Source organism: Giraffa tippelskirchi, chromosome 13, assembly GCF_054371585.1.
Source record: "Giraffa tippelskirchi isolate mGirTip1 chromosome 13, T2T-mGirTip1v1.2.pri, whole genome shotgun sequence".
Classification (NCBI taxonomy): Eukaryota; Metazoa; Chordata; class Mammalia; order Artiodactyla; family Giraffidae; genus Giraffa; species Giraffa tippelskirchi.
The window spans coordinates 32,087,695-32,107,500 of NC_137287.1; the positions used below are offsets into that span (position 1 = coordinate 32,087,695).

Genomic DNA, 19,806 nt, shown 5'->3' on the forward strand with positions numbered 1-19,806 from the left:
TTGGAGGGAGAGAAAGAGAGGGTCAAAAAAATAAAATCAATCCACTGAAAACTGGTGCTATAATATCATAAAATAGTGAAAACAAGGTCTGATTTGAATTGTGTTTTTAAAAGTGAAACTAAAAAATAATTTTATGTTCTACAGAATTTTGGTAATGGTAACTGGTCACAAATGATTGGGATGAAAGAAGAATGAATCAGGTATTGATTTGGAGGGTTGGTAGCATTCACTCGTTCAACTGGATTAGTTGATGTGACATTTTTACTTGACATTTTCGTGTTGTTTGACCAAGATGATGGTCATTTTTTAAATAAATATTCAAAGACTTCATCAATTTTCCCAAGTGTTGCTTTTTGTCCTTTGATATTCACAGCATTCTTTTGCATGCTTTCTTTCTTTGCTTTCTTCTTTGGATTTTTTCGATACAAAGATGTATGCCCGGGAATGGGCTTGCTGGATCACATGGCAACTCTAGCTTTTTAAGGAACCTCCATACTGTTTCCCATAGTGACTGCACCAACTTACACTGGGATTAATTTTATAAATAGGTCATTAGGAAATAGTTTCCTAGTTGATGACGTTTGCTTTGGTACATGGCAAGGCAGCAGGGACTGTGATAATAAATACTCAGAAAGTGAGCTTGCTCTGGGGCTATGAAGTCCCCACAGCATTGCTTGGCGGTTGGGGGATCCGAAACAGTATTTTAGCACACTCAGAGCAGCTCCTTCCTGCCCTGGTGCTCACAGTATGCTGCTTTGAAGGCTGCAGTGCTCTTCTGAATTAGGGATTGGAATTGATTCTCACTCCTCTTCCTCCACGAGGAATATCTGGCCTCTGGATGCAAAAGAGAGCGGCTCCTCATGCCAGACTTTGTCCAATGAAGTCTCCAGGCAAAGGAAAGATGGGAAGAGCTGTTTAAGCTTTTCTAAAATCCCATGAAAGTTTAATTTTTCACTTTCCTAGTGCTTTGTCACTGACAAATTTGGATTTCTTTCACCCTGTTTAGCACATCTCCTCTGGGCTTTAAACGCTGCTCTGCGCACCACCCCCCACCCTGGTGCCCCGTGAAAATGTTGGTGCTTCTGGCCTTCATCATCGTCTTCCACATCACGTCCGCGGCCTTGCTCTTCGTCGCCACCATCGACAATGTAAGTTCCCTTTCCTTCTGACCTTCCCAGAACCCCTGGATCCTAGAGTCAATAGAAGCAGGGTTGAGAACTCCCACAAGCTGATTATAATTTGGGGTTATTCTCCCTACCAAGGGCTTCCCTGGTGGCTCAGCTGGTAAAGAATCCATCTGCAATGTGGGAGACCTGCGTTCGATCCCTGGGTTGGGAAGATCCCCTGGAGAAGGGAAAGGCTACCCACTCTAGGATTCTGGCCTGGAGAATTCCATGGACTATAAAAGTCAGCCACGACTGAGCGACTGTCATTTCACACCCTACCAAGGCACACCTATCTCCTCAGCCCATGCCTGAGGACTCTTGGCTGAAGTGTGGGATTTTGAAGCATCTCATATATAAGTCTGGATGGGCAGGGACCTTGGTCCACTCATCCCTGAGTCCCCCACAGATGCCTTAGCTATAGGAAACCCTTTGCAGATGTGACTTAAATTCAGCTCTCCTCAGGTCATTTTCTCAACTTCAGAGCTACTGTCATTTTGGGACAGCAAGGAGATCAAACCAGTCAATCCTAAAGGAGATCAACCCTGAATATTCATTGGAAGCTGATGCTGAAGCTGAAACCTCAGTAGTTTGTCCACCTGATGCAAAGAGCCGACACACTGGAAAAGACTCTGTTGCTGGGAAAGATTGAAGGCAAAAGAAGAAGGGGGAGGTAGAGGATGAAACGGTTAGACAACATCACCAACCCAATGGACATGATCTTGAGCAAACTCCTGGAGACAGTGAAGGGCAGGGGAGCCTGACGTGCTGCAGTCCAAGGGGTTGAAAAGAGTCGGACATGACTTAGCGACTGAACAACAACTTTCTTTCTTATGGGTGCTTCACACATCATAGGGTGTTTAGCAGCATCCCTGGTCTCCAGCAGCACTCCTGGCCCTAGTTGTGACACCCCAAAATATCTTCAGACACTGCCAAATGTCCCCTGGTAGGCAAAGTCACCCTTGCTTGAGGACCATTGCCCTAGATCCCTCAGGTGACCCATCCCAGGTAACCTTTGCCCCTCTTGCCTCTGACATCTCCTTACCAACAGGATTCTTGTTGCAAGCCCACCTGACCATGCCCTTCCCAGCAGAGTGGAACACTCCCCACTCTGACCACGTACCCATGAAAAATTTAATTTTTTTCTTTGAGTATCCATATAGCAGGGGTACATTTGATAAATAACATATTGGCATAGATTAACATCCCCCCTGGCAATGAAGTTTTTAACCAGATGTTCCCTATGGCCCATATCCTGATCCAAAGGCCTGGCTTCAGTCCTGATGGCTTCAGACTGTGGACATATTTAGAGTCAGAAACTGCTCAGGAAGCCAGAAAGGGCACTGTACAAGTAGCCTCCAGGTCAGTCTGCATAAAATCATATAATTGACTCCTGTCAATTCATCATAAAAATAATAATAGCAACACAGACCAGGATAACACCTGTCACTTAGAGGCTGCTTACTCTGGAGCTCCTACTCGCGGCCTTTTGATGTGCATCATCTCATGTGATCGTCACCCCAAGTCTACGAGATCCATCCTCTCCTGGTACTATTTTATGATGAGGGACCTGGGCCTTAGGACAGTTAGGGTGCCTTTTGGAATTTACCGGACAGAAAGTGGTGGAGCTGGGATTTGAAGCATTCCAGAGGCTCCTGGTTCTAGATGCCCTAAGGGAGATGAATGATTGGGTTTGGGTTGGGGTTCCTGGGGGTTCTGAAAGAACTGTCATGAGTGGCCAGGCAGGGACCACATTGTTAAAGCCTTGGGAACCTACCATTATCCAAAGGGCCCACTCTGTGTGAACTGAATGGTTTTGAACGTGCTTTTACAATCTTTTTCTATTTCTTGCATCTACCCTTTGGGATCCTGAAAAGGTCCCAGACATAGTGAAAGGGATACACTAACGTTAGGGGCAGAAAAGCCATCAGCCACAGCACCAGCTCATCCTCTGGGTGTTTCTGTTACCATGGGCCTTACTGAGAAGACACAGGGGGCATTTTTACCAGTCGATGAGTCACTCGATCTTGGTTATGTGTTAGGAATTTCGCTTGGCAGTGTCACTGGGGCCCCTAGTGAGAGCTCAGTGACCGACCGTGGCCTGGATGGATGGTGAAGGGTTGGAGAGAGTCCAGTCTTTGGGTGGATGGAAAGCAGAAGGGAGGTCGTGCATGCGTGCTAAGTTGGTTTAGTCGTGTCCGACTCTTTGTGACCCCATGGATTGTAACCTGCCAGGCTCCTCTGTCCATGGGGATTCTCCAGGCAAGAATACTGGAGTGGGTTGCCATGCCCTCCTCCAAGGGATCTTCCCAACCCAGGGATCGAACCCACATCCCTTATGTCTCCTGCATTGGCAGGTGGATTCTTTACCACTAGTGCCACCAGGGAAGCCCAGAAGAAAGGTCATCTGGGGGCAAAGAGCAGCAGGAACACAGAGAGAAACAGGAGCACTTGAACAGAAGGCAGGAGAATCTTGTTTGATCATTTCATTCATAACAGGCTTCCCCCCAAGATAGTATCCTTTCTCTCCTCCCCTCCAGCTTCGCCCCTGCAGTTCCAGGGGAATTCACCACCATCTGCTTTTATCATCACCAGCTGAGCCTCACCTCCTCACCCAAGTCCTGGGACAGCCTGGACCTTCCCTATCAGCACCCCAGCAGCATGGGTATCACCTGGGAGCCTATTGCAAATAGACACTCCCACCCCAAACCTCTTTTTCTCTTAATTTTTAAATTTAATTTAGTTTAAAAAATTTTTAACATTACTTTTTGGCCACATGCACGTTCAGTCACTTCAGTCGTGTCTGACTCTTTGTGACCCCATGGACTGTAGCCTGCCAGGTCCCTCTGTCCATGGGACTTCCCAGGCAAGAATACTAGAGTGGGTAAACATTTCCTCCTCCAGGGGATCTTCCTGACCCAGGGATCAGACCCATGGTTCCTGCATTTCAGGTGGATTCTTTACCACTGAGCCACCAGGGAAGCCTTGGAAGGCCTTTGTTTTCATAGTGAACAAACACCTTTTCCCTGTGTTTCCCTGTCGTGTTCCAGGCCTGGTGGGTAGGAGAGGAGTTTTTTGCAGACATCTGGAGAGTATGTGTCAACAACACGAACTGTACGGAACTCAATGACTCTGTTCAAGGTGAGTGTGAAGCTGATGGGAGAGCATTGAGTGAAAAAAGACCCCTCGGGAGAAGGGCTTCCCTGCGGTCTGACCCCTCACCCTTCCTTCGGTCTCAGCCTGTGCAGAGGGGCCTGGCTGCTGCCCAGGGCAGGGGGAGCAGGGTCAGCATAAGCTGAGGACAAGAAGAAGGGGGAGCCAGAGGCTGGAGGGCACCAACCCCAGCGACACTGGGCCCCACCCTTCTCTTCTCTCTCGACAGAGCAGAGCTTCTCTCCCTCACCCCTTCTCAGCTCCAGCCCTCATCTAGAATCTTCTTCCCAGTCCTCTAAATAGCTCAGAGATATCTGTGTCACTTTCCCACATCTCAGCAGCCTGATGGGCAGAAACCCAAGAGCTGTCTCCTTTAAGAGCTGTGTGACCTTCCCTGGGGCAGGTCACCTGAGCACTGTTTGGACTCTTAGTAACCTCAGCTGTCAATGCAGGTGACAGCAGTGGCTCTGCCGTGCTGCCTCGGTACATGAGCTACAGTAGAAAGATGAGGTGAAGTGAAAGCCGCTCTGTCGTGTCCAACCCTTTGCAACCCCACGGACTGTAGCCTACCAGGCTCCTCTGTCTGTGGGATTCTCCAGGCAAGGATACTGGAGCAGGTAGCCATTCCCTTCTCCAGAGGATCTTCCCAGCTCAGGGATTGAACCTGGGTCTCCTGCATTGCAAGTGAATTCTTTACCAACTGAACCATCAGGGAAGCCTCAGAAAAATAAAGGGTTTTGTAAATACAGAAAATCGCATCTAAAAACATGTCAAGCCCTCTTCTTCACTGTGGAGTGAATGGTTCTGTTTTCTGTTGCAGAACTGACAAAAGAGACACTTTGGCTGATAAAACACTGGACAGCCAGTTGAATTTGATATCTCAGATAAACAATGAAAAATTTAGTATAATTTAGTACTAAATATTACATGGGACACACACTAAAATAAATTGTTGTTGTTTATCTGATGTTCAGACTTAACGAGCACCCTGATTTTGTGTTTGTTTTTTTCCTAGAATCCTACTTAGGGAGAAAGGGACCTTGCTCACTGGGGTGTAAAGTCTTACCATTCCATCAGCAACAATGGCAATATTCATAATAAAAGCAAAACTACCAAAAGGAGGCATCATTTACTGAAGGTTTACTGGGAGGCACTGGGCTAAGTCCTTCACATAAGTGGTCTCCTGGCCCTGTTTCAAGATTGGGAAACTGAGGCTCTGGAGCTGTCACTGTGCTCCCCAGGGGCCCAGTGGTCTGTGGTCCTTAGTCATGTACTCTTGCCCTTTCTCCTACAGACTTCTCCACGATGCAGGCGGTCCAGGCCACCATGATCCTGTCCACCATCCTCTGCTGCATCGCCTTTCTGATCTTCGTGCTCCAACTCTTCCGCCTCAAGCAGGGCGAGAGATTTGTTTTAACCTCCATCATCCAGCTCATGGCTTGTAAGTGAAATGATGGGCTTCCCAGAATAAACACTCCCTTCCCAGCCAACCATGAGTATTCTGATGGGAGGAGCGTGGCAGGTGAGGGATTGGAAAGGAGGGGTCAGCAGCTGGAGTGTTTTTTGCACTTCAGAATTTGGATTCAGTTAGAGCATCAGGAAAGGTGTCCTAAAAATGTGAAGCCTGAGCTAGGATCTGTAGGGTGAGTAGGGGTTGCTGCCTTGGTAGAGAGGAGAGAGGCATGGCTCTCCCCCCAAGGAAAATCTGGGTACTTAGCCTCATTGTACCACTAATATCTGTGAACGCTGATGGTTCAGTAAGGATGTTTTCAGCTGTGATTAAGAGAGGAATCCAATTAGCAATGACTTCAGACACAAAAACTTTACTTTTTAAATATAACAAATAGCTTGAAGGTGGAAGGTGCTAGAGTTGGTTTGGCAGCTCAGCAGCAGCATCAGGAACCCTCCACTCTTTCCATCCTTCCATGCTGTCATCTTCGGAGTGTCAATGATGGCCTCCTCATGGCCCCAAAAGGGCTGCTGCAGCTCCTGATATTCATCCTGACCTAAGAGTTTCTAAAGCAGTAAGCAAGGGAAAATACAGCATCAAAAAATGCTTTCTCCTCTCTCATCTCCCTCTTTTCAGGGTGTAATAATTTTCACCGTAGAATTTCCTGTGGCCAGAACTGTAACATATAGAACCATAAACTATAACAAGTAAACAGGACAGGATGAGTAGTTGCGATAGAGACCGAATGTGTCCTGCAAAGCAAACTACTTCCTGCCTGGCTGACCCATGGCCTGGAGCAGTTATGACCTTCTGGGCTGGGTAGCTGGCTGTCCAAACGACACTGGACTCATCCAGTAAGAATGGGCAGCTGGATGGCTACAGGGCAATATTCTGCCACAAAATACTAGTTGTAATCTTTCCAAGAGACTAAAATAAATGCCTACTAATACTAAAACCTAAAATTGGTCTTCAGCTCCGACCACAGTCCCCTTGGGTCCCCGGTGCACGCTGTGGTATGTGATTTATTCGGGCCCTGGCTTTCTTCCAACAGGCCTGTGTGTCATGATCGCAGCTTCCATTTATACTGACCGGCGCAAAGACATTCACAACAGGAACCATGAACTGTATGCCCAGACCTCGGGCGGCAGCTTCGGCTACTCCTTCATCCTGGCCTGGGTGGCCTTTGCGTTCACCTTCATCAGCGGCCTCATGTATCTGATACTGAGGAAGCGCAAGTAGAGCCCGGGAGCGCTTTCGCCGCCGTTCAGAGTCCACGTCCAGATAACCGTTTTGTATATAATCAGTTTTTTCGTGTGTGTGGTTTTTCTAGCAAACACATTGTTTCCTTTAAAAGCCAAAAGAAGAGAAGTTTTTATGTTCTTGAGAGCAGAGCATAGACTATGAAGGCTGGAATTCAGAACTCCCGCCCATCCGAAAGCGTCAACACGACAAAGCCAAAAATCTTGCAATGCTCAAATCCAATAGTGTTCAGCAGGATCTTTCTTCACCACGGGATGTAATGGAATGTGACAAGAGGCCGAAAAAGCCAGGTCTTGGGGGCATCTTCCCCTAGGTTTGGGCTACACTGAGCCCCCCTCCCTCACCTCTGCTTCCTGTACTGAATCTCTGTGTGTTTAGTGATGGAAGGTGGGGAGAGGGGGTCTGGGTACAGGAGAAAACCTCCTTGGATACTTAGCCAAGTTCCCCATGAGAAACGGGTATAGGTCCCCCCGGTGTTCTGTCTACATCCAGACCAGAGCCCCAACCCTCCTGTCATGGACTGGCTTCTGAAAGTGCCACCCACGTTTGCTGACAGTGTCACCTGCTTGCCTTAAGGAAGGTGAGCTTTAATCTGGGGGTCTGATTTAGGCTCACACGTGATCCCCTGGGCACCTTGTAAAATGCAGGCTATCTGGGTCCCTCCCTAGACCTACAGAATCAGAGTCTTCGGGGATGGGGCCTGGGAACCTGCATTTGTAACAAGCTCCTTGGTGATGCTCAGGTGCCTTAAAATTGAGGACCACAGCAGTCTCAGGGCCAGGTGAGCAGAACTGCCTCATACATGTTAAAGATCTCATCGTGTGGAGATGGGGAGGTGGGTCTAGACTGCACTGAAAGCCCAAACCTTGGCCTCCATCAGCGGCTCATTCTTCACTGCCTCTTCCACAGCTGCTCACATCTGGACCACCCAAAGTCCAGTCCCAGGGCTTGCATCCTGACAGCCAAACACCCTGGGGTGGGGGGTGGGGGGGCCGGGGAGGATATAGCTTCCTCCCTACCCTAACTCAGAAGGCCTCTCCCTTCTCCTCCTGCCCTGCCTTCTAAGGCTACCCGGCCTCTACTAGGCCCCACTTCTGGAGCCATAGAGGACCATTCACCATTCATTCATCTGTCCACATAAGTGATGGAGTGTTGGTGCCAGGCGCAGGGGAAACCGTGTCCAGACAGCCTGTCTCCTCGTGGGGCTCATTGTCTAACGGGGGAGACAGATGAAAAACCGATTAGGGAAACGAATTGCAAACAGCGGTGAAGGTTGCCAAGAACACAACCAAGGATTCAGAAGAGAGGTCCATGGGACCGGAGGGGACCTGCACTGTGCCTGCCTGGGTTTAAAAGCTCCGAAGGGTTTAGATCAGCCTGAATATCGCTCCGCTCAGCCAACGCAGGTGGTGCTGATGGAGCCCTGCAGCCCGCATGGCACCCGGAGAACGCTTCCTTCCCTGGAGGGGCCCAGGGTCCTGACAGAGAATGAAGCCCCGGGAGGGCCCCAGATTGCTGTGGTTCTCACACTTCAGTGGGTGCCTCTCGTGGGACGCTGCCTGCCAGGGTCCCGCTAAGTGCAGCCGGGGACTCCGAGGCTGCACAGAGGAGTAGGGCTCTGGGAGGATCCTCAGCGCTGTGAGGTGGGGGGCAGCCCGGGGACGCCAGGACGTGACTATGGGAGAAACCCTTTGCCCCTCACTGCCTTTTCCCTCCCGTGTTGTGAGCCTGCTGCTGGGAGGTATGCCTGGGACCCGTCTGCGCATGTCAGCACTGGTGCCGTGTAAATGACCTCCTGCTAAATGAAGCATCAGCCCACTTCCCGTGCAGCTGGGGAAATGTCTGGTTTAAGTCATCCAGGGTCTCCATGGATACCTGTTTCATGCAGGACCAGGTTTTCTCTCCATCTACCCGTTCACTCCATTCAGTTTCAGCAGAATATTAAATGCTGTGTTCCAAGCACTGTGCAAGGCTCTGAAAACACAAGCCAATCCAGACATCCTGCCTGAGACAGGCACCCCCCTCCCTGCAGAGAGGCCGCCAGCATAGTGCAGGGGGGCATGGGGCCAGAGGCAGGACAAATGATCACTTCCTGCCTCAGTGGAAAACTCTCATTAGTCCTGTTTGGGGTAGGAGTGCAGGTTACACCCTTGGGCTTGGCGGGATGCTACATTCATCTTGTGGAGGAAGGTAGCTATCAGTGCCCCAGGCTTTCTGCTCAGGTGGCTTGTCTGTAACTCCCTGATAGCCACAGTGGAAACAAGCAGAACCCCTTAGAATCAGAAATCAGAAAGCTTCATTCCCAAGCAATAAATGAATTTCCTTTTCCAAAAGGCTTCAGGAGTGGTATCTGAAATGACCCATGGATTTTCCTGGCCCGTCTCTCCACTATTCCTGTATAGCATTCAGTGCCCACATCCATCTGGGATGCCAAGGTTTTGTGAAGCAACAGAGAGCATCCTTTCTCCCCACGATGCGATGTGCCCTGGGGAGGTGGAAAAGCGGTGATGGCATGAGCAAGACAATACCCAACCTTCTTACCCATCGGGAGGTTCAGCCCTCACTTGGTGCTTATGATCAGTTACTCAAGGACAACAACAGAGACAATGAGCTAAGACATCCAAGAGGCAAATGTTAGGACCAAATGTATTACTGATGACAACTACATTTGAGGGAACTGTAGTTTGCATGTTTTAGGACATTTTTATAAAGTACTGTAATTCCTCCTTTGAGGGGCTATGAATGAAGACAGACTAACTCATTTTTGTTACTTGCATTAAAATTACTTTAGGTCTCTGTTCAAATAAGTTTGGAGAATGCTTAATTTGTTGCTCTGCGTGAACGTATATACTCATACCTGAATACAGGAAAATTGGAGACATCGCCCCCCACCCTGCCCCATGTTCTCTGCAATGGGTTGTGTGCCTCTGTGCATCCCTAATCAACAGAATGAAGCCCTAGGATGCTCTGTATTCACTGGTGATGAAGAAACTTAACCCCCCAAACCTGTATGTAAGCACACTAAATGTGGTAGCTTGAATAGATGCTGTAGCCTCATTTAAAATCTGCCTGGATGGGAATTACTAAACTCGCTAATAGTTGAAAGATTACTTACAATACAGCAAGTTGGACAGTTTTGTATATTGGGGAGGGGGGTGCAGTGGTGATGGGGAGATGCTAGCGAAAGGTGTAGAGGTTAAGTTTGAATCTTGATTTGGGGACAAATGTGATTTTAAGAGTAGTTAGATACTTTATACTTAATGTGCCTTTAAAGTAGTCCATTTTCTATGTTTTGTATAATCTGAAACTGTACATTGAGAAATAAAGTTTAAAACCAAATTTCCCAGAGCAGTAGACTCCAGTGTTCCCAACGCTGCCAATATCTAGAGGAAGAAGCTGCCACGGTGAGTGGCAAGGTCCTAACGTGTGGCTTGTACAGAGAGCTGGGAGAGGCTGAAAGTTGGTCATAGGAGGGTTTCTCAGTCCGTCTGCTTCTTTCACAGGCCAGCTTTCTGGATGAGTGACCGACAGTGACACAGGAGCCCGCCCACACATCGAAGGGCCCCACGCTTGGTTAATGATCAGCTAGCACCATCTTAAAATTGTTAATGATATTTGGACAAACAGCCTCACGTTTTCCTTTTGCGATGGTCTCCGCATGTTATGTAGCCAGTCCTGTTCTTCAGTTTGTGTTTAAAAGACTTCTGCTTTAAAGGGTTGGGTGATGATGAAAAGACTATCATAAAAACACACTCTCCCCGCCCCCACAAAAAAAGAAAGAAAAATTAAACCAGAGCTTTCACTTTTCCCTAAAGAATGCCAAAAGTTATACATTCATGAAATGAACCATACCCCTTGCCAGGAGGTACGTACCCTGAAGTCACAACCACTCCAGGGTCACTTGGTGATGTGTTGATATCCATCAGGCCCAGTGTGGCTCCTTATGGCCCAGCAACCTGTGACTTAGAGTCATCGCAGGGTCCCAAAGGCACCCAGTGTGGAACAGGGAGAAAGGAACAGGAGGTGTACAATAAATGATCCAGTTTGGAAAATGGATGAGCAGGATAAACATCAGTGCCCAGTGGTCCATGCATGGTTTCCCTGCCGGTTACTAGTTCTAAGAACTCCCTTCCATGGTGGGAGGAAGACCAGGGGTTTGTCAATGCAGGATCTGTTTGGTTCCACTCAGCTGAGAAAGATTAAGGGCAGGAGGAGAAGGGGACGACAGAGGATGAAATGGTTGGATGGCATCACCGACAAGAGTTTGGGTAGGCTCCGGGAATTGGTGATGGATAGGGAGGCCTGGCGTGCTGCAGTTCATGGGGTCGCAAAGAGTCGGGCACAACTGAGCGACTGAACTGAACTGAACTGAACTGAACTGAGCTGAACTCAGCATGATGATCTCTCTAGTCCATAGTCTTCCAAGGCTGTATCTAAGGTGGGCGTGGGGAGGAGGCCCTTTACTCCTTCTTGTGGGTACAAAGGGTCTCAGTAGTACCTGGGGGTTGAAGGCTCTCAGTTCCTCTGACTGTGCAAGGCTAAACCAGTCAGAGCTCTCATGTGGGTTTTTTTTAAACAACAGACATTTAATATCACACACATTTTGACAGTCAGGGATCCAGTAGCAGCATAGTAGGGCAGTTTTGCTTTATGGTCTTACATGAATGAGATAGACTTCATGTTTGGACCTGAGAATTCCTACCTCTCAGTCTTATGCTTCAGTCTCTTCAAGTCTTCAGTCCAAGTCGTGTCCCTGGGCTGATCCTTTGTCTGATGAAGCATGCTACAGGATCTGACATATCTTTTCCTGTCACCCCATATATCTTCTGCCCAGGTTTTTGCCTTCACACCACAGACCCTTAGTCTATACTAGGACTTAGCAAACTACTGGCTTGCTGGCCAAAGCCCTGACTTTTTGTGGTCCTCAAACGCGGAATGCTTTTTCATTCTTAAAGAGTTATTTGGGGCTTCCCTGGTGGTCCCAGTGGTTAAGAATCCACCTGCCAATGCAGAGGTCATGGGTTCAATCCCTGGTCCAGGAAGATTTCACATGCTGTGGGCCAGCTAAGCCTGCGTGCCACAGCTAACTGAAGCCTGTGCGCTCTAGAACCCATGCTCCACAGCAAGAGAAGCCGCTGCAACAAGAAGCCCATTCGTTGCAGCTAGAGGAGCCCCTACTCATCATAGCTAGAGTAGCCCTGCTCACCGCAACTGGAGAAAGCCCACACACAGCAACAAAGACACAGAGCAGTCAAAATTAAATAAATAAATAATTTTTAAAACAGAGTTATTTAAAAAATGCAAAAAGGAGAACGTATGTGACCTGTAACACCTAAAATATTTATTATCTGGCCCTTGACAAATAAAGTTTACCAGCCTCTGCTTCCGAATCTGACTTGATATCCCCGCAAATCTCCAAATCACTGGATTCTCCACCAATTTAGATTGCCAGTCTCAGGCACAAAGAATCTCAGTAAAGCCATATTTTCTTTCATTTTTGTCATTAAATGAACCATCTTTGGCCCAGGATTGACTTTTTCTTGCAGGAGCGTCCTGCTGGGTTTCTACAAGTTTTTCTGATGCTCACAACATCCACGGGTACATGGCTGGTGTGAGATGGGTGACAGTTTAAACCATGGTTAAACCGTGGTCCATGGGCCAAATCCAGGCAACCACCTGGTTTTCTAAACACAGTATTATTGGCACATAGCCACGTCCACTAATTGGCATACTGTTTGAGGCTGCTCTCAAAGGCAGACTTGAGCAACTGCAGAAGAGACCATATGGACCTAACTGTGAAACCCTGACTAGCTGGCCCTTTACAGAAAGCTTTCCAAACCTTGGTGTGAACCAAATGTTTTGCAAAAGCAATGCCTGGGCCACCACCTCCCAGCCTGGAAAGTGGGTCCCAGCTGCCCTCTGTTCCACCAATGTCTATGGCTTGTGGCACCCACATTCTGTTTTAGTCAGGGTCCTGAGTTGCAAGCAACAGCGACTCTGGCTGATTTAAACAGAAAAGAAGGGACTTCCCTGGTGGTTCAGTGGTTAAGGCTCCGTGATTCCAACGCAGGAGGGGATGCCCTGGTTGGGCAACTAAGATCCCACATGCTGCATGTGTGGCCAAAAAATAAATAGAAAAAATAAATAAAAATGTTAAACTAGAAATCTATTAAAAAGAAGTCAGGAAGTCACCCCCATCTCCCTACACCACATCGGATGGTTCCACAGAGCACAGTTTTCTAAGGAAACTGCTGTCACCACAACATGATGCTGCTTGCACCAAAAACTTGATCTTATGAAAAGCATCTGTGCTACCCTGACTGCTTTAGAGTCAGAGCTGGGCACGGTGCATCTGATTGGTGAAGACTGGGTCACATGGCCATGGCCTTGCTGCAAGGGAGGCCAGGAGATGCTTAGCAAGCATCTTCAGTTTCTACAGTGGGAGGTAAGTTCTGCAGCCCACAAAGACCCAGAAAGAAGGGAATGCCCCCAACAAAAGAGGGAAATTCAGACACTGGGCAGACAGAAAGGATGGTGCCTGCTAAACCCCATCAGAAGCTCGTTTCTTACTGTCCCACAGCTAAGCTAATGCTAATGCTAAGTCACTTTAGTCGTGTCCGACTCTGTGCGACCCCATAGACAGCAGCCCACCAGGCTCCCCCGTCCCTGGGATTCTCCAGGCAAGAGTACTGGAGTGGGTTGCCATTTCCTTCTCCAATGCATGAAAGTGAAAAGTGAAAGTGAAATCGCTCAGCCGTGTCTGACTCTTAGCGACCCCATGGACTGCAGCCTACCCGGCTCCTTCATCCATGGGATTTTCCAGGCAAGAGTACTGGAGTGGGGTGCCATTGCCTTCTGTTTACCAAATGTTATTGATCCATACGCCATCTGCAAGCTCTTTGCTCGTAGGTATGTACATTCTGTGCTATCATTGACTGGACATTTTTTCCCCCTTAAATCAACTCTCTTTTATATAAATGCATTTATTCAGAAGAAAAACTAAATTTATAATTTATTTCAAATTCATAAAGTTGGAGATCAACATCAGTTGCCATTCATTAGTGACCCAGTTAGAAATGAGAGGGGCTTCCCAGGTGGCACTAGTGGTAAAGAATCGACTGTCAATGCAGGAAATGCAAGAGACACAGGTTTGATTCCTAGGTCGGGAAGATCCTCTGGAGTAGGAAATGGCACCCCATTCCAGTGTTCTTGCTTGGAAAATTCCATGGGCAGAGGAGCCTGCTACACAGTCCATGGGGCTCCTAAGGGTTGTATACAATTGAGCAATAAAAATGAGATACAATTAAGAATGTTATTAAATGCATATTTCAAATGGTTGTTAGTAGGAGGTTTTGAGTCTGAGGACTACTCTTTCTCTTTTTCTTAAAGAATATATATTTTTAATACTTATTTATTTGGCTGTGCCAGGTCATAGTTGCAGCATATAGGATCTAGTTCCCTGAACAGGGATCAAACCTGGGTCCCCTGTATTGGGAATGTGGAGTCTTAGCCACTGGACCACCAGGGAAGTCCCCTTGCTCTTTCTTAACTAAGAAAGGAGGTTAGAGACTTCCCTGATGGTCCAGGGGCTGAGACTCTGTGCTCTCAATTCAGAGGGGCCAGGTTTGATTCCTGGTCAGGGAACTAGATTTCATGCCACAACTTGGAGTTCACATACTGCAACTAAAGACTGAATATCCTGTGTGCCACAAGTAAGACTGAGTGAAGCCAAATAAATAAATTTATATATATAAATAAATATATATATATACATATATATATATAGCAAGGAGGTTAGTAACAGAAGTGCAGGTGTTAAAAATGATCAGGACCATACCTACTTGATCTACTCAAAGCCAGTGAACAGTGAAGGATAAGTGAACAGAAAAAGATAACTTTCTCTTTCGTGATGTGACTTCAGGTACCAGGTGAATCTGTTAGCTACCACTGGTAGTATTTGCCGTGTAGTTTACTTTCAAACCTGTCATAATTTCCTGGTGCTGCTTTAAGAGATCACCACAACCTGAGTGGCTTTAAAACAACATAAATTTATTATCTCACATTACTGCAGGTCAGAAGTCTCAAATTAGTTTCGTTGGGTGTTGGCAGGGCTGGTTCCTTCTAGAAGCTCCAGGGGAAGAATCCATTTCTTCCCTTTGGGAGTGTGTGTCTAAATCCACCTGCATTCCTTGGTGCATGGCCCCTCCCTCCATCTTCAAAGCATCTTCTCTTCTCTCTGACCTCCTAGGACCCTGTGATCACACTGGGCTTGCCCTGATAATCCAGGATAAACTTCCCATCTCAAGATTCTTAACTTAATCACATCTTCAAAGTCTCTTTGCCATGTAAAGCAATACATCACATTTTCTGGGACTAGAAAGTAGACATCTCTGGGGGGGCCATGATTCACCTACCACAACCCCCCTTCCAGTCTAGTCATTCTTACATGGATGCATTGGAGGAGTGTGCTGTCACTCAGTCGTGTCCAACTGTTTGCGACCCCATGGACTGTAGCCAGCCAGGCTCCTCTGTCCATAGGATTCTCCAGGCGAGAATAATGGAGTGGGTTGCCATTCCTTCTCCGGGGGATCTTCCCAACCCAGGGATTGAACCTGGGTCTCCTACATTACAGGCAGATTCTTTAACATCTGAGCCACCAGGGAGGCCCTGGACTGGGGGAGGACATGTGTAATACAAGAAAGCGTGAACTTTGATGTCCTCACTGGTGTAAGGGAATTCACACTTGTGCTTTGTTCCTCCCTTTTTGGATTTCCTCCGTCTCCTCTGTCTGAACTGGGTTTCCTCTCTCAAGCTGACCTTGTAGGACATCCCGATGCAACAGGAAATTAGAAATATATTTTTTGGGAACTTCCCGGCATTTTGGGAACTTCCCGGCGGTCCAGTGGTTAAGACTCCCACTTCCACTGCAGAGGGAGTAGGTTCCATCCTGGTCAGGGAGTTGAGATCCTGCCTACCACACTGAACGGCTGAAAAAAAAAGAAAGAAAAAGAAAAGAAACAAGTATTTTGGTTTAGCCACACTTGGGCGTATGATCAGATGCTTCCAGCTTCCAAGAAAGCCCGTCCTTTCTCCCTCCTCTGAGCATAGCTCCCCCTCCAGCTTCTGTGCTCACAGGGCTCCAGGTGGAAGGGGCTGGAGGAAGTGCGTTGTGCAACCCCGCACAGATGGCTTGCAGGAGTGGCAGCCCTGCCAGGTGTCTGGAGCTCACTAATTACAGAGCCTCTCTGGCTTTAAGAAACTGAGGTTTCTGACTCATCACCCATGGGGCAGGAGCTTTCATTTGCCTGTTTCTGTTCTGATCATTGCTTTCATTGCCCCCCATCCAAGGCCATGGCCCAGGACTTCTGCGACCAACCAAACCCTCCATGGGAGGCAGTGTAAACCAGAGTTCTGACCCGACTGGGCAATTAGGAGGCAAGAGGCTTGAGTCAGCTGTTTAGACTCTTGAAGCCTCATGTCCTAATCTGCAAAACCAGAATGATACTTAGTCCCTGGGTCTCCCCTTCCCTGAATATTTGTGGAGCACCTACCATGTGCCACACATTGGGCTAGGCACCGAGACACAAGGTTGTATCACACAGAATAGCCCCATGCACCCATGGAGCCTACATTGTCGTGGGGGAGGGGAGCAGACAATAAACAAGAAAAAGAATAAGTAAAATTACAAGTCAGCAGCAGAAACCAACACAACATTGCAAAGCAAATATCCTCCAATTGAAATAAATTTTCAAGAAGTTTGAAAACAGGAAAAAGCTACACGTTGGGATATAATCTGTGAAGGAAATAGTGTATTATAAAGAGAGCAATCTGGGCTGAGTGAGGACTCAGTGATGAGATGACATTGAAGCTAAGACTAGGAAAGCTGAGAGTGAGAAGGAATGGGCAACAGGACCAGGCTGTATACAGGGGAATGAGGATGAAACAAGATAGTGCAACAGTGTTCATACAGGACCTGTCACCACGTGGGGGACACTGTGCTTCCGGACCTGCCCAGAACTTCAGCTTACAAAGTGCCTTCGTGTGAATGGTATCATTCGATTCTTGTGACCACCCACCCAATAGAGAGGGTAGACCCTGCTGTGCCCATTGTATTGGTGGGAAAGTGATGGGAAGAGCAGTTAAGTACAGCAAGGGGGTAAAGCCTTTCCCTTTGTCTCTGATCTCCCCAAAGTCGCCTGCTTTGAATGACAGTGCATACGTGCTTAGTCACTCTGTTGTGTCTGACTCTTTGTGACCCCCATGGACTGTAGACTCCTCTGTCCATGGGATTCTCCAGGCAAGAATACTGGAGTGGGTTGCCATTCCTTTCTCCAGGAGAATCTTCCCGACCCAGGAATCGAACCCAGATCTCCTGCATTTCCAGATTCTACACTGTCTGAGACACCAGGGAAGACCTTGACTAACAGGGGACACTTGCAAGATAGTGGATGAGTTAGCTACTGCTGTGCAACCACAGCCACAATCCATACGACAATCAGTGTTCATTGTTCACGTGTCTGGGACCAGCTAGGATTTGAATGGGCGGGTATGCTGACATTGGCTGGATATGCTCACAGGTCTAGGTGTTGGCTGGTAATGCGCTTGGCTGAAGTGACTGGGGCAACTCAACCTCGTTCCTAAGTCCCCTGTCCTGTATCAGACTGACTCAGGTATCGTCTCTTCTGATGGCAGAGATGCAGGAGCGCAAGCGGCAACATAAAGCCTCTTAAGCTTGCAATTAAGATATCATTATTCTCTGCCTTCTATTGGCCAAGCAGGTTACAAATCTTACCCAGGTTCATAGGTGGTGAAATCAGCTCCCTCCTTCAGGGAAAGGAATACAGAGGTGAGGGCAGAAGCAAAGAATTGGGGTCTTTAATGTAATCTATTAGTGCAGGCTTCCGTTAGGGTCACAAAATGGAGAATTGTGTGTGTGTGTGTGCACATGCGTATGTGAAACAGTTGAATTGTTTAAGGCACACATGGAATGTTTGTGAAAGTGCAGATTCTAAACTAAGCCTGTTAAATCTCTAAGAGCATGATTCAGAATCTGGTTTTTATAAGCCCTTCAGTTTATTCTGATGATCATAAACAGTCTGCAAACTATTATTTTAAGGGATCAGGCCCTATGTACACAAGTCACATGGGTTTTCATTTTACATTTGGAGGTAAATACTGGAACAAGAAGTATTTTACATATAGACGTGAATATGCATCTCTACTCTGCCGTCCAGAACATGTGTCCAAAATTTATCCTGCTTCTGAAAGGCCAAGTGGCCAGAGTGAAAGAGAAGGTAATACTACCACCCTCTAGTGGTGGTTTGTGGCAACACAATAGAGCCGTAAAGCACTAAGTATGTACAGTAATCCTGAAGGAGAAAGTGACAGCCCACTCCAGTCTTCTTGCCTGGGAAATCTCACGGACAGAGGAGCCAGGCGGGTTGCAAATCCATGGGATCTCGAAGAGTCGGACATGACATAGCAACTTAACATATAAAGCCATAAAGCAAAGATATTTTCTTTCACATCCAATATAGCCAAATGCAAGACAGCTGATAAAAGCTAATGTGAGTTATTCCTCACTGCTTTACAGTTTAATCTATTACTACCAGGGCATGGCTGTGTAGCTGTTTTCATTGACCTCAAGTTATTAATTTTCAGCTCAGTTTTAAAATCTGTACTCTTTTCAACCAGTAGAATATGACAACATTGAAGGAGATTTACAGTTCGCAGCTGGATGTCAGGGTAGAATTTACTATTCTTACTTAAAAAGAAGATATTTTAAGTGCAGGACCACTTTGAAGTCATTTTGAATAATTGTATTATGAAAAGTACTTGTAAATGTTTTCTTGCAAAAAGTTTCCTTGTAAGAGCTCCATATTATATATATGAGGGTTTCTCAACACTGCACTGTTGACACTGGGGGCCAGGTAATTCTCTGCTGCAAGGGCTGTTCTCTGCATGTCAGGTGTTTAGCAGCATCCTTGGCCTCCACCCACTAGATGCCAACTGCACCCCTCAACTGACACTGACTCACTGGAAACGACCCTGATCCTGGGAAGGATTGAAAGCAGGAAGAGAAGGGTTCGACAGAGGATGAGATGTTTGGATGACAGCACCAACTCGATGGACATGAGTTTGAGCAAGCTCCAGGAGTTGGTGATGGACAGGGAAGCCTGGCATGCTTCAGTCCATGGCGTCACAAAGAGTCGGACACGACTGAGCAACTGAACTGACTGACTGAAACTGTCTCTGGAGCTTCACCAGTGGCTCCGCCTGCAATGCAGGAGCCATAGGAGATGTGGGTTTGATCCCTGAGGTGGGAAGATGCCCTGGAGGAGGGCATGACAACCCACTCCAGTATTCTTGCCTGGAGAATCCCATGGACAGAAGAGTCTGGCGGGCTACAGTTCATAGGATCGAAAAGAGTCGAGCACGAGTGAAGCAACTTAGCACGCACGCATGCACACACGCATGCACGCACGCACAAACTGTCTCCAGACATTGCCAGATGTCCCCTGGGGAGGGAAGGCAAAATTGCCCCCAGCTGGGAACCACCTCCGCTGTAGGGCTTTATATACCAGGAAATATGGTAATTGGCATCCATGAGGAGGCCGCCAGGGCCCACAGCAGGTTACAGCATTGAAGGAAACTGGGTGAAGGTGAAGCCAATGACAGCCTGCCACACTGTGGGCCCTGACCTGTCTTTGAGCAGTACAGGATGTTCCTGGTCCCGAAGCTTAAACTGCACATTAGCTCAATATTTGTCATCAACTAGAA

General features: G+C 47.5%; 1 protein-coding gene across 4 annotated transcripts in view; it reads left to right on the top strand.

The window, feature by feature from the left end:
• The window catches only part of EMP2 (epithelial membrane protein 2), a 41,277-nt gene extending 30,912 nt beyond the window's left edge, over positions 1–10,365 (top strand). For 2 of the 4 annotated variants that reach the window (XM_081559229.1, XM_081559230.1), the window contains exons 2-5: positions 1,007–1,148; positions 4,214–4,304; positions 5,611–5,757; positions 6,818–10,365. In XM_081559229.1, the coding sequence (XP_081415355.1) occupies positions 1,071–1,148; positions 4,214–4,304; positions 5,611–5,757; positions 6,818–7,005 (504 nt within the window). In that variant the 5' untranslated portion in view covers positions 1,007–1,070 and the 3' untranslated portion in view covers positions 7,006–10,365. Of the gene's footprint in view, positions 1–1,006; positions 1,149–4,213; positions 4,311–5,582; positions 5,758–6,817 lie in introns of all 4 variants that reach the window. The other 2 variants (XM_081559228.1, XM_081559227.1) reach the window with 2 other exon arrangements.
• Positions 10,366–19,806: the final 9,441 nt, after the last annotated feature.